Consider the following 11,146-nt stretch of genomic DNA (forward strand, 5'->3'; position numbering starts at 1 on the left):
TTCTGACACTTGTAATTAATTAAATTCAGAGCTCTGGTATCTCATGACCCGAACACTTGAGCCTTATTCGAACAGAGAGATGTTGCTGTTGCGTTCATCACTTGATCCCCTGGATTAGTGGTTCTTAACCTTTTGACTTCTGTGGACCTCACTTAATTATTACTGGATTCCGAGGCCCACCAATGAACCATTATTTAAGTTTGGGAATCCCCCCTCTATCATTAGCTGGGGACCCTGGCTTAACCAATTTTGAATCTCAAAGCAATACGCACAGAAACAAACAGTCATCAAACAAATTCAAAAACAGACAAACTAGTAAATATTTTATTGAATTCACAAATATATCTTAAAAAAATAAAAATTTGCATTTTGATTGGATGGTTGGGGATTTTCTAAAGTAAACCGAGGCCACCATTTTCACTGCTCCCAAGAATCAATCTGAGCATACCAATTTAATTGTTAGTCTCCAGTTCCAAATTCCTGCTAATACAAGGAACGCTTGAAATGCTTTCAATTTTCCATTTTACTTCTTTCGTTATATACACTTTAATAATATGTTACAACTATTTAATTTTCTAAGCAGTTGCGAAACCCCCTGAATTCCAGGTTAGTCTGTAGGTGTTTAATAGCACTACAAAATAAAATCCTCCCTATCGCTGAGACTGATAGTATTACAGGATTCTATTTAGGTATGTACACTGTGAGCATTACCGTTCAGGGAGCTCATCCACAAGTTAAACTGATCAAAGATGTTGTCCTTGGTCGGCTTTCTATTCTAAACTCTAAATTGTCCCAGGTGTGCCAGCAGATTAAAGCGAGTTGAGTCAGGGACCTGGTTTGACTGTAAAAGCCCATGCATGACTTGAGACATTAAAATATTAGGCAGGTAAATCATGCAACATTAAGTAAAAGTAAGCTAAATTCTCTTCAAAAATAAAAAATAAAGAGATTTCATTGTCAAAAGACAGTGTTGCAATTAAGTAAATCAGATGTTATCATTGCAACGAGTAGTTTTGAACCAGAATTTAAAATCTGTTCTGACGAAAAAACGAATAGTGATCTCTATCATACAAATAATGTGCAGCCTATACATAATCTAGATTGCAGTTTTAGTAAATCAGTCACAAAATATGTTTTTCAGAACGTACACGCTGACCTCGCGTATTTGAAGACGCTGTCATACGTTAAGATGAATTAAAAACGGAAGCTGGGCGAAATAAAATATTCGCAGAGGAGCACACATGAGGTCAAGCGTGGAAGTCGGGATTGATCATAAATTTTCTGGTTTTACATCGTGCAATTCAATCACTAGATGGGTATTTCGTTAATTATTCTGTTTTAAGTAAAAAGTTAAGACTTTAGCTTTAATTCAGGGGTCATGAGGGTGCCATTGTAAAAAAAAAAAAAAATACACACTTCATGAGGGTTTAAGAGGCCCTCAAAGCTGAGCTGCTGATCTATCTTTCAGTCCTCCCCGACCTCTAGCTAGGCATCTAATTTAGTCATTGCAAATTCCAACAAACATTCACTAGACTTTGTCCCCCCTCCGCAAACCTATCCCTTTCTACTCATCGAGCATATTCCCACCGCGTACTGAACAGTAAACCGCCTCTGCTACACTAGCGTTATCCAGCCCAATTTCCCCCCCGGGGTTTTACATCCGTAGGGGTCGTGATAAGTAACGGAATTTAACTGACCGGTTTTCTCCCGGAGGACGTAGCTCTGCGTCGGACACTGTGCCTCCACTGTCTGCCCCCTCGCGTAGCCCCCACTCACCTATGAACCAAAGCTCTCCATCTTGGAAAGGTGCTAAAATCCAACACTACACAACTACAGTAAAAGCAATTGCGCATTTTTCCAAACCAGAACGGTAGTTTCAATCATCTTACACGCCTGTGAAAGCGATGCTTAAAATGTTTTCATATTGTTTTCTTTTAGAATAGTATCACAATATTTATTTAACAATTTTGTCGACAAAGCAATGGAAAAATAATATAACATTTTCCTTTACTTGGGATTTTAATTTTGTTCCGTGTTTTCATTTTCGTCCTGCTGTCTTAACTTCGAATTCAACGCATTCCATTCCAAGATGTCTGCTCAGATTGGATACAATGGAAAACGGACTAAAATGCGAGGATGCGCAATTCGGGCCTATCGAGCGGCTTGAAAAGAGGCCTGCTGCGCTGGATAGGTAGCGTCTCCTCCCGTGTCAAAGGTGTGTCGAGGACATTTTGTTGGACAGTGGATTTTCATTTCAAATGTATTCTTGCAAAGAAAAACAACCACGTTTGTGTATTTTTAAAAGAACCTATTTAATGGGCGTTACATTTTATATTAATCAGTAATATTTAAAACTCCGTGTAAAATACAAATTTAAAAGCGAAATCAGTATCTTGATTTAAAGCAAAAATGCCTAAACATCGTTTTGATCAACACTTTCTTTGAATTCTGTCACTAATCATTATTTTCAAGATGGCACCTACGTTTACGTTGCCTTTGAACTTGACCTTTGAAGTGGTTTGTTTTTCCTTATCGCGTCAGACATGGGGTTAAAGTCTGCTCGGCGCGTCATAGCTGTCACAGTTTGTGTTTCTGCCCTGGTGACGCTCAACTGTACCGAAGGAGAAGGGTAGCTGGCAAGCTTCGGTGCCGGGCAGAAGTTACCTGCCCGTAGCCTGCTTTCTTCTCGAAGTCTTTTCAGTAGAGTGGGGCACTTGAAAGGCTCCGGCGACAGGCTGTCCAGAAGATTCGAGCAGAATGGAGCTCACCTCGTTGTTTCAAAACAGAGGGCCCGGCACAGCTTCAGATTCCGAAAGCAGAAAAATAAATCACCTCATACTTTCTTTGCAGAGAGGTTAACAGGCTTAAGTGTGCCAGACCATTAGTCATCGTCTCTTCTTGAACTGGCCGCACTGTCCAAATCAAGAGTGTAGCCAAAGGCAGCAAAGAATCTAATGTGAAGGGGTACATTGTCCTTGCTCCTTGAATAGAATCCCCCCTGCTGGGATTACTGCCATCCTTCGACGTCCCCAACCCGTGCATTGGCCTCCCCCAGCATGGAGTGCGAGCTCATGGATAGCCTAGATGGCTGGGTGGCAATCAAGCCCAATGCCTTCGAAGAAACAGACACTTTCCGACTAGTCTTCATTGTGTGCTGGAATGAAATTGAAAGCAAGTTCGCAGTTACCTGTCACAATCGAACACTTCAGCTACGACAGCGGCGCCAGTCAGGTGGTGGACGGGAGGGTGAGGAAGATCAGCGTACAAGTTGGGCTGGTTTATTTTCAGTCCGGGACCTGCAGCTCATCAACCATCTGCTGTGTGGGGTATGTGAGGAGCTGAAGCCCTGCTTTCCGGCACTGCCGGTGTTTGAATCAAGTAGTACCCTCTGGTCCTTGATATTTCCAGTCGAGACAGCTTTTGAGGGGGCTGAAGATGATCTGGAGGCAACTTGCCATAACCTTGAAGTCTACTTCAGAACAGCAACAGAACTCTGTGGTCGCAGCATAGTCCTGGATTCGCTCTTTACTGAGGACCAGGGGGACATTGATCAATACTTTGAGAACCTGCATGAGTTTCGGAAGCAGAATCTTGAGGACCGTGTGACTAGGGCTAAGGAAGAGCTCAGGAGCATTCTCCATCAACACAAACATGCCAATAAGATGGTGGATCTGATGAAGGTGTATGAACTAGAAGAGGAAGTATACCAAAACCTTGTTACAGTGGCTACTGAGTTCTACCAATATTTACTGCAGCCATTCAGAGACATGAGAGAACTTGCAGTATTATACAAACTGGAGATCGTGAAATCTCTGAAAATGGATGATCTGGGTCCTAAAAGGATAGAAGCTCTGGAGAAGGATGTTGACAAGTGGAGTACACGCGCTGAGCAGGCTGGGTCGTCTATTCAGGATGTGACTGTGAATTACTTTAAAGAGACTGTTAAGGCACTGGCTGCAATGCAGAAACATATGGAGATGGACGAGAAGAGGTTTGGTCAAACTGCTTGGGCTGCGGCTGTGCCAAGGCTGGAGAAGCTGAAGTCTCTGTTGGCGAAGGAGACACTGCAGCACATGCGGGCGAGAGAGCTATGCCTGAATCACAAAAGGGTGGAAATTCAGAGGAGCATGGAGAAGCTGACAGAGCAGGACATGGATTTCATTGATCAGCTGGAGATTCAGTACTACGAGACCCAACTGGAACTGTATGATGTGCAGTTTGAGATACTGAAACACGAGGAGAGGCTGCTTCTCACACAACTGGACAGTATAAAGCGTCAAATCAAGGAGAAGGAGGAAGAAGTTATCTATTATGATACATGCGAAGACCCAGATGAACTTCAAGATAATGAGCCAAAGGGGTTACTGCATCACCCTGAGTCATCCGCGATAAAAACACTCAATATGAAGGCGCAACGTCTGGAGTCTAAACGAGGCAATATCTGTGCAAGAAGAGCCTATCTCAGGAATAAGAGAGACCAATGTGAAGAGACTCAGAAATTGAAGCTGCAACAGGTAGAAAAGACTATGAAAGAGTACCATGAACATCACAGTATACAGATAAAAAGAAACAAAAAGAAAGAGGAAGACAAGAAAAAGAAAGAGTTTGTTGACCAGGAGCGCCACAGAACGCTGCAGAGGTTGAAGACCTTTAAAGTAAAGTGCCCAGCTCAGTTTGTGCTGAAAACATCTCGGTCACAGCCTCAGAGTTTGAAACTGTCACAGGATCTTTCCCACCGGCCATTATCACCCTCTATCAAATCCAGCCAGACACCCTCCATGAAGCCAAAAGTCAGTCCGCGTTCCAAGGTACTTGGAAGAGGGAAACCTCCAAGTGCTCTGGTAGATGTTCCTGTACAGATTTTTGTTTCACCAAATGTACCAAAAGACCTAACTTTCGGTGACAGGTTGATTGAAGCATCCACACATGTGCCTCCACCACCCCCACCATTGCCTCCTCCACCTCCGCCACCACCCCTACCACCTCCTCTTCCTTTTTCACCAAAGGCCATTTCTCAACCTCTTTTGCCAGACCCCTCTTTGAAAACCATTAAAAAGCCTTCAGTAAGTGAAGGATTGACTGAAAGTGGCACTGAAGCAAAGCCACCTGAATCTGGGAAGAATGTATCGAACCACTATTCTGGATCCATGGATGAAATCTTGGCCTCCTTAAAACGCGGTGAAATTCTACTTCGTAAAGTCCAGCACTCATGTACCCCAGCAACAGACACTGGCCCAAGGGACAGCATCCTCTCCTCCATTAGACAAGGAGTGAAATTGAGGAAAGTTGTCCGCAAGGAAAGGGCGGACTCTAGCAATGAACCAGAGAGTGAGCTGGAAAGAAGTATCAAAGCAGCTATGAAAAGAATTAAAAAAGTATCTGCTGACTCTGAAGATGAGGAAATGCATGAGTATAAAAGTGGAGAATGGGACACTTAAGAACATAGCCAGAAGTTTGCTCCACTTTTCTTTCACTGGACGTATTAGAGAGTGAGTTCATACCTACAGCACTGAGCAAATATATGGAAGAAAATTATTTATATTGCAATATATGTTTTTAAGTAAAACAGTTATTTGACGTTTCCTAAAGAATTGAGCTGGTTGTTGCAGAACTAATTTCTCCATATGTCCAACCAGAAGTTCTCCGTGATAAGTAGCCATGGAGTGAACACAATTAGAATACGTTTTTTTATGTTCTTATCACATTATGATTGCAGTGGAACATGATGATTCAAATGTTTGAATGAGGAAGGTGTCAACTTAAGAAACTGAAATGCAGTTAAATTTGAGCTTATGTTTACTTGTAAAATGTCTGAGGATGACTTTAGGGTGAATGTTATCTCCAGGTTTACATTTCGGCTGAAGATGCCATACTGTTATTCCTCTTACAAGGAAGTGTTTATAGCACAGAAAGTTCTGATCACCAACCTGCTAAGCAAAGTGATTTTCAAGATTGGACTTCTTTTTTATAAATAAAGACTACATGAACAGACTTAACTCCCATGTGAATCAGTGCAGAAATGCCATCTAACATAATAAAGGACATATGGTGTGCTGCCACACTGGGGGCATCATACCTGAAAGTCTTATTTGGATGTTATGCTTAATAGATTATCGTATAAAGTAAAACAGGGCAATGCAAGTGGAACCTGGCTATTTCCAATATACAGAAACAACAAAGGTCCGAGAGTATACTTTTTGCCAGATATAAATCACTTTACAAGCAGCTAAACTGCATAGAGAAATATCTATTTATAAACTGCAATAGAAGATCAAAAAATCAAAACGAAGCTCAGTGCAATTGTGCGACCCACTTATGTACTAATTGAAAATACTATAACAGTACAGAGAAAGTAATAATCGACCCCAATGTGAAAAAGTGACGAATTTTCAATTGAAAAGTTAGTGGACAAAATCATGTTTATCTAGGATGTATTTCATGGTTTCTTTGGTAAAATTAAACTGTATATTTATTGTTTTCGTTGATAGAGTGGCAAAAAAGATGATGGCCAGACCTTTGAAAAATGCAATTATCATGGGCTCTCCAAATCACCATGACTAAGGGGGAATACTGTCCTCTCTCCAAAATAGAAATGTGGGCCTTAAGTTTGCTAATAACACTGCTATCTCCCTCTTGAATGGTGTGAATTAGTGATCAGTTTAAATGCATGGCCACAAACAGCAGCTCTACCTATTTGAATACTTTGTTGCATATGTTAGTTTTTATCTTAAGACATGTTGTACAATATTTCCCACACAGAAATTACTGGTAGACGGGGGCTGTTACACTAACATAATTTCCCAATTGCCTGCCTCAACAGCCAAGCCATTCGCTATTTTGCTAAACTTGCACATTGAGACAGCTAATTTGCCTTTGTTTCAGACGATGTTTTGTTATGACAACAGTTCCATGGGCAAATCCTTTTGTTTGACTGAAATGAGGAGCTGTGATGATGTGTGTTTAAGAAGAGCACAATGGCAGAGGGAATTTTGTTCTGAAGTTAAGAAACAGAGCAGAGGCAAATATCACCTTGCACATTCTTCAGCGAAATGCTCACATCCTTGTCCAGCATTGTCCTGGTATTCGACTTTTATGGAACTTGCATCTTCCACTACATTGTACTCGGAGAACAGTATATAATGTTTGTCGAACAGTTAACAATGTTAACCAGTGCACTGACTTCTGTATGTAGTTTTACATTGCCTGCTTTCTGCTGCCAGCTGATGGTGAAAACATTGGCTGCAAAACAGTACCAACACATTACTTAAAAACTAAACAATGACAAAGCCATTATGTCTTACTTTGTTATTTGTTGTATTTAGTGTGTGTGTACCCGTAGCACTGAGTTACATAAACCGTATGTGTGTATCATGTGTAGGGAGACAGACCGCTGGTATTCCATTGTTGGTTTTGTCTATACTAGGGTGGACACAGCCGGGCAGTAAGCACAGCTTTACGTTTGTCATGTGCTGGGTGTACGCTGATGCACACCAACATCCAATGATGCATTCAAGGGCTTTGTTAAATGTTCAAATGTAATTGCTGTATTATTAGGGGTTATGTAGAGTGAGTTACTGCCTTTTAGCTACTATGCTCCAAAATGAAGACTTTTCACATCTACAGGCAGTGACTCTGAAACCATAATAATAAGTTGTCAGTTATGTTGCTTAGAGCTGTCATAGGTGTGCTATGAATCTTTGTATAAAAGTGGTTATTATTAAGAATGTCTGTAGTTATTTTCTAAAATCAGGATGTCCACAACTGATTGAATACCAAACGCAGGATCATTACTTGAGCCAGGAATGACCAACCACTGATTTGTTTCATGATGTTTGTAGAACAAAGTAAATTAGTAACAGTGGAACAAATAATTGAGCCCAGCGTGTTACATAGAGAAATTCTTCTTATGGTCTGCCTCAACTTCAACTTCATTTTATCCACAATACTGATTTCCTCTTAGTATTGTTCATATTGGCTTATAGTCTGGCTTCTGAAGTAATTAATATTTGTAATCAGTGCTTAATTTGTAAATAAAAATGTTCCGGTGCCCAAAGCCCTCCTGTTAAACACACAGCTGCTGCAATTAAATGTGAGAACACGGAATACTGAGGCAGCGTAATCCTGAAGCCATCTCAGACCTCTTCAATCCATTTAAAGCCACTCCCTGCCCCTTCAGCTCACTCTTGCTGCTTTCTCCCTTTGTGACACTTTTTTATTAATTTTTTCCTCCGTCTTTCCCGTATGTGTCTTTTGTTCGCAGTAAATGCTTGAGGCAGAAAAATAAGTGCTGGTTCTCAAAAATAAGGGCCAGTGCTCCACACCGGAAACAACAAGCACAAATTAAGCACTGCATGTAATAGCTAAATCTTAAAAATAACACTGTACAACTCCCATCTTTTTGTATTTGTGAGGTATGGGCCCAGTTGGCCATCCTGCAGTTAAACTGACTTTTTTTATGTATGTTTTTCAATTTTTCCGTATATAAAAATCCACAGTGCCAGAAGGCTTTCAAATGGGAATGATAAACAACTCTAACTCACAGTGCCACTGCGATCAGGTTTCTAGTATTTTGGATTTGTCGAGCGGTTGGATTGCTCTGTTCATTTTAATTTTGGACTGTGTTTTAGTAGTCCACAGAGCTTACTATTCATCCAGGGCCATACAGTATTCTCTTTTTAGCAAGCGAGATCTTATGCTGCTGATGCTTCACATCTAAGCTAGTAATTGTTACCTATTTGTACTGGATATTTGCAATCTCAAAACAGGCTCTTTATGTAGATACTAGGCTTGACTGCATTTCAGCATTGCAATCAACAGCCCAACACATAAGTCCGTTATTCAGAAATCTTGATTTGTGTTATTTAGAAATCTTAGGAGGCTAGTGCCAAACCTCTGACTCGTGCCTGACATTTATTTTTTTGGCTCGCTTCATCGATGGGTGGATGAACAGAGGCCTGCTAAAGTTAGAATATCCATTGTTCGCCCTTCCCTCTTTCCCCACGTATGTCAGAGAAGGGACTGTATGTCAGAGAGCAGGCTTCTACAACACTGTTAAGTTCCACAGATATTTTAATTAGAAGTTACGATTCGAAATGGACCCTAAATCTCATTATTCCTGTGGTCTACCAGGAGGTCCAGTGAGGGTCACTTTTTAAGATATGGGCACATGAAGTGTGGCATCCCTGCAGAACAATCTTTGGGGTGCTAGTCAAACACCAGTACCAGTAGCTTCCATTCTGAGCATTAATGGTCACAACTTTTGTAGACAGTAACAGGTCACCCAAGTGCCCCAGCCATCTGTCACCAGAAGTATTGTAAGGCTGCCACCTCTTTTTGCATGAAACTTTGAGATAAGTGTCAGCAGGTAACCCTAAGCCATCCTTCTGCACTTGGTTCATATCCCTGTTAATTTTGTTTTGTGTTCTTTAAGATGATTTGATTTGTAAAACATTTCAGTCTGTCACTTTTGTCTTAAACCCATATTTGGCACTTCTTATGCCAATGAATGATGAGAAACTAGGGCAAAGTACAGATATATCACAGACAACATGCTACATTTTAACACAATGTCCGGCAGCTTTGCACTAATGACTCTGTTTAGAAACAAAGGGCTATATTGTAAACCTAAGGCTCTCACGGTTTAACCAGTATACTTCTATTGTAAAATAATGATTAAAGAGTTATGTAACCCAGGACTAGCACTTTAGTGTATTTATCCAGGGGTGTGGAATTAAAAAAAATATCTACTTGTTCATGGAACAGGTTGCTTCTTAAATCTACTTGTCCTTTGGTGCCATATTGTGTGGCAACAAATTATGGCAGCATTCTCATTATGTAAAAACTCTGATAATAGCCTCACTGATTGTACCAGGGGTACTACTGTAGTAGGACTTGAATACTTGCAATTTCAATCCCTACTATAGCAATTTCCTTATTTTGCCACCTTTCCTCAGATCTACATACTGGGACGGGAGGAAGCATTAAGCAGTAGTTCCAGGGCGGGAATGCCTACTAACTTGCATGTTTTAATTATTTTCACCAGCTCTTCTCTAATCTTTTCCAATAATAAGAAAGGCTGGAAATTTACTCCTGACAATGGCAGAAGTAGAGTTCTTCCAGGGTTGGGAAAAAAAGTGGTTGGAGGGAAAGTGAACTTGAAAATGCCCAACAGATTTTCACATGAGCAAATCTACACATCCTTATTTGCTCGTGCTAAAATACAGTTCACAAATATTTTCTAGGAGTACAAATTCCTGGTCTACTTTTGTAAGTTCTTGTGAATTCATGAAAGCCACTAATTCAAAGACATATACCATGGGTGCCCTTTTGTGACTTTCTTTAAGAATTGGGTCCCTAATTAGATCTGGCATTAACAAAAGGCATTTTGTTTTTATTAAACTTCTATTTCTCTCACTATCGATCGTCTGGCTTTACTGTGAGTGATCACATTCTGATCTTCCACAAGGAGCACATTCGCACACAAAGTAGTTTTGTTCAGTGCCAGGAACTACTGTGGCAGTCAGTGGTGTAATGAAACTGGAGGCCCCCCTTTGCAAAGAATATGCAGCCCCCCCTCCTCCAGAATCACTCAGTGCAGATGCTGTGCTGAGGGGGCACCCTGGAGGGGGGCTGCGTGGCCTTTGTTACGTCACTGATGGTAATGTGTGCTTTGTGAGACCAAAAATGTTTTTTTATTTTTGCCAGTGTTTGCTACAAGAATGAGGGCCTGGCAGTTCCGCAACAATAATGTGTTACAGAAGCCATGTCAAAACAAGACACACTGAAGAAACCAAAAGACTCACAACATTTGTTTTGATCGGTTGACTTTGCCATTGCTTGTCTATTTTCATGCTTCCCCTAATCTTGTTGAAAAAGGTTACACTGATTTTCCATTAGGAATATTTTTTTTAGGAATACTAGCATGCATGCAGCAACACATTTTACTAAATTACGCTTCAACAAAATAGCACCTAAAACTTCGTAGCAGTGAAACTTCTTTTTTTTTTCCTACTTGCGTTTTTTTCTGAAAATTATTTTATTTTGAAAGCAAATAATCATCACTCTTGCTCACAAGCTTCTGCAAACATTTGCATCTAATTAGTGAGCATTATACTTAGCCTCGTTTCAAACTTTTCAAACGTGTGTA

At 40.7% G+C, this 11,146-nt stretch overlaps 1 protein-coding gene across 1 annotated transcript; it reads left to right on the top strand.

Annotated features, from left to right (window-relative positions):
* Window positions 1–2,419: 2,419 nt before the first annotated feature.
* WHAMM (WASP homolog associated with actin, golgi membranes and microtubules) lies at window positions 2,420–7,805 on the top strand. Its single transcript, XM_069218239.1, has one exon. The coding sequence runs from the start codon at window positions 3,057–3,059 to the stop codon at window positions 5,436–5,438; it is 2,382 nt and encodes a 793-aa protein (XP_069074340.1). The 5' UTR covers window positions 2,420–3,056; the 3' UTR covers window positions 5,439–7,805.
* Window positions 7,806–11,146: the final 3,341 nt, after the last annotated feature.

The sequence above is a fragment of the Pleurodeles waltl genome, chromosome 12 (genome assembly GCF_031143425.1).
Source record: "Pleurodeles waltl isolate 20211129_DDA chromosome 12, aPleWal1.hap1.20221129, whole genome shotgun sequence".
In the NCBI taxonomy this organism is placed as follows: Eukaryota; Metazoa; Chordata; class Amphibia; order Caudata; family Salamandridae; genus Pleurodeles; species Pleurodeles waltl.

Coding starts and splice junctions, on each gene's coding strand:
- WHAMM (XM_069218239.1), top strand. CDS start 3,057: ATGGAGTGCGAGCTCATGGATAGCCTAGATGGCTGGGTGGCAATCAAG.